Source organism: Triticum urartu, chromosome 7A, assembly GCF_056163025.1.
Source record: "Triticum urartu cultivar PI428250 chromosome 7A, HENAU_Tu73, whole genome shotgun sequence".
NCBI lineage: Eukaryota > Viridiplantae > Streptophyta > Magnoliopsida > Poales > Poaceae > Triticum > Triticum urartu.
In genome coordinates this window covers 36,185,635-36,191,659 of record NC_141879.1, presented here as the reverse complement: position 1 = coordinate 36,191,659, position 6,025 = coordinate 36,185,635, and the positions used below count along the sequence as shown (strand labels likewise).

Here is a 6,025-nt window from a genome sequence, read left to right as displayed (position 1 = left end):
TGCGTCACTGTCGCCGCTCCCCTACAGTTGACGGTTTGACCTTGTCGATAATAGTCGCAAAGTCTTCATGCACGTCTCCCTAAGGACCAGTGTTCTGGAGCCGCAGTCAGCATCATTGAATCCTTGCATAGATTTGAAGCACATGACACCAAATCTCCCAACATGACGAGAAATCCTAACCTTACCGTAACTCGAGGAGGATCGAAGACCGGAAGGCAAACACGAAGAAGAAGCGCCGCCATCCGCCCGAGCGCCGCACCTGTGAAGACTAAAAAACCCTAATCTAAACTACTTCACTCTGGTATTCTCCTCCCTGCCACCGATCGCCGAAGCGGCAGACAAAAGGGAGACGAAACTTTGGCACCCCCAAGAATTTGAACGTATTTTTTTCTATAACTGTGTGTTTGTAAGGACCTTTAATACTTAATGTATGGCCTTAAGCCGTTCCATAAAAAAAATATTTGGTAAGTCAAATAAGATGTAAGGTTGGATGAGAAATGAGCAAATGACAGAATCTTATACCTTTTTTTTAAGTAGGAAGAGAAGAGATCGTTCACAACGAAACATATAGAACAACAACAGGCAGGAGAGGGAACAGCGGGGAGCGAGCTGGAGCACCAGTCGGAAATCCATTGCAAGCGCACACCGTCGCGGAACAAAAACGTAAACACTGATACGAGTTTTACTACACCAAAACAGCAACCTAATAATAATGTATGAAACACCAAGCATCAGGCAACAACACCAAAGGAAACATAATCCGAGGTCGTCCAGAGGAAGACAAGGCTTTAAGCATCCATCGTGTTTCGAATCATCTGCCTTCTTGGCGCCTCTGCACAATCAGCCATGATCGACGCCGTCATGAGAACCGCTTCCACCCCAGCCTGGAATGAAGTATGATCATCCACCTTCAGCAAACCTGCCTAGTACAGTATAAATAAAAGAGCAAGAAGTGAAGACAGCCTCCCTCCAGGAAATGTCTAACAATATGCCCATCAAATAATGTTACGTTGTTACGGGTGGATCAAATCACCCAGCAAATTTCAGGGATGCACACCATATAAAATTTCCACTAAATTTCCAGAAGGAATCGATGTAACCAAGCAGAACTTTGCCTTAAGTTGGTAGGGCAGCAATCAGTCCCTAAAGCCTCTCCAAAAAAACCTGCAAACAAAGCGAGCTAGAGAACAAGTAAAGTATAAGCGATTGGCAGATTCAGCATTATCACATAAAGAACATGAAGGATTGCCGGGCCAATTGCTTTTTCGCATATTATCATGTGTCAAAATAGCATTCTGAAATAATTGCAAGCAAAAGATCTTGATTTTCAGGGGGAGACAAGCTTTCCAATGGGACCCAACAATATCTTTTTTTAACCACTCATACATTGTCTTTGTAGTAAATCTGCGATTGCTGGAAAGGGACCTAACTATACCATCAGGAAGAGTGTTGAGAGATAAGTCTCCGACATGTGCAACTCTATCAAGCCACTGATGACACAAAGCAACACAAACGAGATGTTAAAATCAACAGCGGCGAATTCAGCCAGGGTGCAATCCTGACTCTGACATATGTCAAATGTCCAAGGAATGAGATTTTAAGGGCATTTTCAGAGCACCAAGAGTCATGCCATCATCTTGCTATATCATCACTGTTAACATTCACTTTTCTCCCAGCAAAATAAAACTCTAACATTTTCGTCACTGAACTGGGCCCTCCGGCCATTTCAACCCCGATGCGGACAGATGCGGCTCCATCTTTGTATGATTGGGAATCTCTCAGGCGTCGGAGTGTTTTTGTTTATCATTATTTTGACACCACCAGCAACGTACCCAGCCCAGCAGCAACATGGCTCATTTCCATGTGTATATATACCGTGCATCTCCAGCCCTCCAGAGACCAGATCACCAACTAGTAGGACGATCAACAGCTAGCCAGAGATGGACAGCTCCCCGAAACCTCAGTACCTCGAGGATCAAGAAGCCCAAATGAAGGCAGGCGGAAAGCGAGGAGGATGGATCACTCTCCCCTTCATAGTTGGTAAGTGAATGCAGCCTCTCTGTGTCTCTCTCTATCCGTGTTTTCATGGTCACTCTCACTCACTCCATGGTGCGTAAACCATGGATGCAGCGACCATGTTGGGGCTGGGTCTGGCCGTCAACGGGACGACCAGCAACATGCTGGTGTACCTGCTCAAGGAGTACCACGTGGACGGCGTCAAAGCCGCGCAGATCGCCAATGTCGTCCGCGGCTCCCTCAACCTCGTGCCCATCGCCGGCGCCGTCCTCTCTGACTCCTACCTCGGCTGCTTCCCCGTCATCCTCGCCGGTGCCGTCATCAACGTTCTGGTCCGAACCCTACCGAATTATTTTGTCGCACTCCGTTCCGACCAACTTTGAGAGACGATAACAACTTTTCAAGCGTCATGGCACACTGGTCCTTCCTAGAGCCAAACTATAAGTAGCGTCGGAAACACATCTTATAACTCTACATGACACACCACACGTTACCACAGGAATTGCTTGCAATATATTTCCATGAAATTTTGTTATATAAATATGAATATTTGAATTAATAATATATAAACAAAAACTAGCTAGCAATACATATTATTATGTAACTATAAAATATTTACTGAATATTTAGAGTAATAATATGAGAATAAAAATAAAATACATATTATTTATTGTGTTGATTATTTTATAGTGGTATTAATCAATATAAATAGCATTATGAAATGAATATTATCATGCATGCTTGCATGTTGAGGTGGGCATTCTCCCATGCATGTTCCATGATATGGTGACATGCTTGGATGTTGAGGGCAATAGGTTAGTGGGTGCTAACTATTTAGATATAGAAGATAAGAATATGAATGTGAATATTTGGATTAATAGTGTAAGAACAAAAAAATGAAAATACATATGATTATTATATAATTATAGAGTATTTATTGAATATAAAAAGAATAGATTAAAATATTTGATTTTTTGCATGCATGCTCGCATGTTGAGGTGGCCCTTCGAGCTGGCATAGTTCTATGTTAAGATAAATATGTTAGTGGACATCGCCTACTTAGTCATATTCCTTTTCTGAACCTTCTTATGCATAATTCATTTTCATTTTAAGTACTCCCTCAATTCCGTATTTTTTGTCGTGGTTTTAGATCAAGAACTAAGGTTTTAGTTCAAGAACTAAAACCAAGACATGAATTACGGAACGGAGGGAGTAATCTGCCGTGGAACTCTACTCTTATTTTTTCTTCTAAAAAGGAAAGTCACAGTTCGATGTGCAACAAAAGTATTCATAAGGTCCTGCCATGTAATGTAATGTCAAGAAAAACATGTCGCACTCTATCTGTCAAAATAACCATTTGAATTGTGCATGCATGACAACTTCACATTTATCCGAAGATAATGACAAATAGCGACACATGCTCCTCACATAAAAGAAAGAAAACTCTCTTTCGTGCAACTACCTCAAGATGCATACGCTGATCATTTCATATCCAAATGTGAATAAACGATTACCAGGAACTTTACACATAAATATTTTGAAGTTTAGAGAGGTTTGAGAAGATACATGTCCTGTTGACATGAAACATTATAGTGATTATTATATAATTTTTTGTGTGGTGCAAAATCGATCTGCAAACTCTCAGGCGCGTGAGAACTCACTCACTCTTTGCACAAGACGAGAGGTTTTTTTTTTACGATGCCAACATTTTGTTCATATGTTTGCAACATGTCAACAATTCGTCATTTACACTGTCAACATGTGGCCATACCAATAAGGAAACATGACTGCACAATAACATTTATATGCTTGCAACACCAGCAGTCCCTTATCACCACAAATGAATGCAACAATCCATAGACCGAATTACATAGGGATCATTCGATTTGTAAGATTTTGGAGTATTCCTATATGATTTAAAAAAATTATGTTCCCTTGATTAGGAAACCATGTAAACAGAATGAGCCCTTAGTTGTTTTCAGCATTCTCTGCCCTTTTATGCAACAGAAAAATTGAAGCACTGCAACAAAACTGTTTCTCATGCACTTGAGCCCGGCAGTCCATGGCAAATGATCGTCTTTTTTGTTAATAATATTGTTTTTCACAATGTAATTGTACAGGCTTTTGTGTTGTTCACGCTCACTGCGGCGCTGCCATCGCTGCGGCCGCCACACTGCACATTGTCGCCCGCTGAGTGCCAGCAAGGATCCCCCGGGCAACTCTTCGTGTTGTACGCTGCCATCTGTCTTCTCGCCATTGGCGCTGGCGGGACACGTTTCAACATCGCGACGATGGGCGCGGACCAGTTCAGCAGCACGCGCGACAAGGACAGCTTCTTCAACTGGTACTTGGTCTTCCTCTATGCCTCCTTCATGCTCGGCGACACAGCCATCGTCTACATCCAAGACAGCGTGTCATGGGCGGTGGGCTTTGGTGTTTGCCTCGCCACGACGGCATTCGGCACAATCATGCTTCTTCTAGGCGTGTGTTACTACCGGATGCCGGCGACAAAGGCCAGCCCGTACACAGAGCTGGCTCGCGTCATCGTGGCTGCCGTGCGCAAGGGTAGCATCAAAGTCGGCGGCGCGCATGGCAGTGTGCAGTACAACGTGGGCGCCGGCGCCGTCGTGGACTCGGCCGATGATGGGGCACCAAGTAAAAGCTTAAGGTAAGCTAGTACGTAGGTGGCATTTCCTCCGTAGCTGCTTTCCACACAGGACACCGGATTGGTGAATCATGCATCGGCGGGACCTTGTTGTTGCAGATTTCTGAATCGAGCAGCCATGATCACCACAAGCGACAAATCATCCGGGTCCGGGGATGCGTCAGCTGGCGCCTGGCGGCTGTGCACGGTGCAGCAAGTGGAGGACCTCAAGGCCATCGTCAGCGTCTTCCCGCTGTGGTCATCCGGCATACTGCTGTTCATGTCGATCGGCGTGATGATCGGCATGATCGTCCTGCAGGCGCTCGCCATGGACCGCTCCGTCGGACCACACTTCAGCATCCCGGCGGGGTCAGTCGGCGTCAGCTGCCGCGTCTCGTTCATCTTGGCCACCCTGGTCCTGGACCGCGCCGTCTTCCCTATCTGGCGCAAGATCACCGGCGGCACGCCACCGACCCCGCTGCAGCGCGTGGGCATCGGCCACGTGTTGAACGTCGGGGCCATGGTCGCCGCCGCACTGGTGGAGCGCCGGAGGCTTGCGCAGCCCGGCGTGCCCATGTCCGTGATGTGGCTCCTGTTCCCGATGGGCATCGCGGGGGTCGGGGAGGCCCTGCACTTTCCTGGCAACATGGCCTTCTACTACCAGGAGTTCCCCAAGGCGCTGCGGAGCCTGGCTACGGCCATGGCGCCGATGCTCGTCGCGCTGGGGTTCTTCTCGAGCACCATGTTCATGGACATGGTGACGCGGTTCACGGCGTGGCTGCCGGAGAACATAGACCACGGGAGGCTGGACAACGTCTACTGGACGCTTGCGGCGGTGGGGACATTCAACTTTGCCTACTTCCTCGCCTGCGACAGGCGTTACAAGTACCACAACCGTGCGGCGATGTAGATAAGATTGGCTCTTCATGTATCATGCATTCAGGGAAGAGTTGTGTTGCACCTTTCTACTTCGGAGCGAAGTGAACAAAATGGATGGAACATCGTAGCAAGGAAGAACTATGTAATAATATGCACAATGAATACATTTTAGTGGCACGACACCGGTCTTTTGTGTTGATTGATGCGTGCAACCTTACTTTATTACCAGGTGTTCAGTTGTTACAAAAGCCTAAAAGATCGGTCAACCGATCAAGGCAACACAATAGAGATTACCAGGTGTTCAGTTGTTACAATGCCACGGCCACCTCAGAAATAGGCTGAACAAAGGACGCGCTATCCAAAGTTTAGTGTAGCCCGTGTTTCCACACGTTGGTTGTCGGTGCTTTGAGACTGGCCGTGATGTCAAGTGACGACATATTTGTTTAGAGAGGGGTATGTGAGTGGCACATTGAAATGGTAAGGCAC

At 46.3% G+C, this 6,025-nt stretch overlaps 1 protein-coding gene across 1 annotated transcript; it reads left to right on the top strand.

Moving 5' to 3' along the window:
- Positions 1–1,881: 1,881 nt before the first annotated feature.
- On the top strand, positions 1,882–5,719 carry LOC125524903 (protein NRT1/ PTR FAMILY 2.3). Its single transcript, XM_048689932.2, has 4 exons — positions 1,882–2,040; positions 2,131–2,348; positions 4,137–4,684; positions 4,781–5,719. The coding sequence occupies exons 1-4, from the start codon at positions 1,941–1,943 to the stop codon at positions 5,568–5,570; spliced, it is 1,656 nt and encodes a 551-aa protein (XP_048545889.2). The 5' UTR covers positions 1,882–1,940; the 3' UTR covers positions 5,571–5,719.
- The last annotated feature ends 306 nt before the right edge of the window (positions 5,720–6,025 follow it).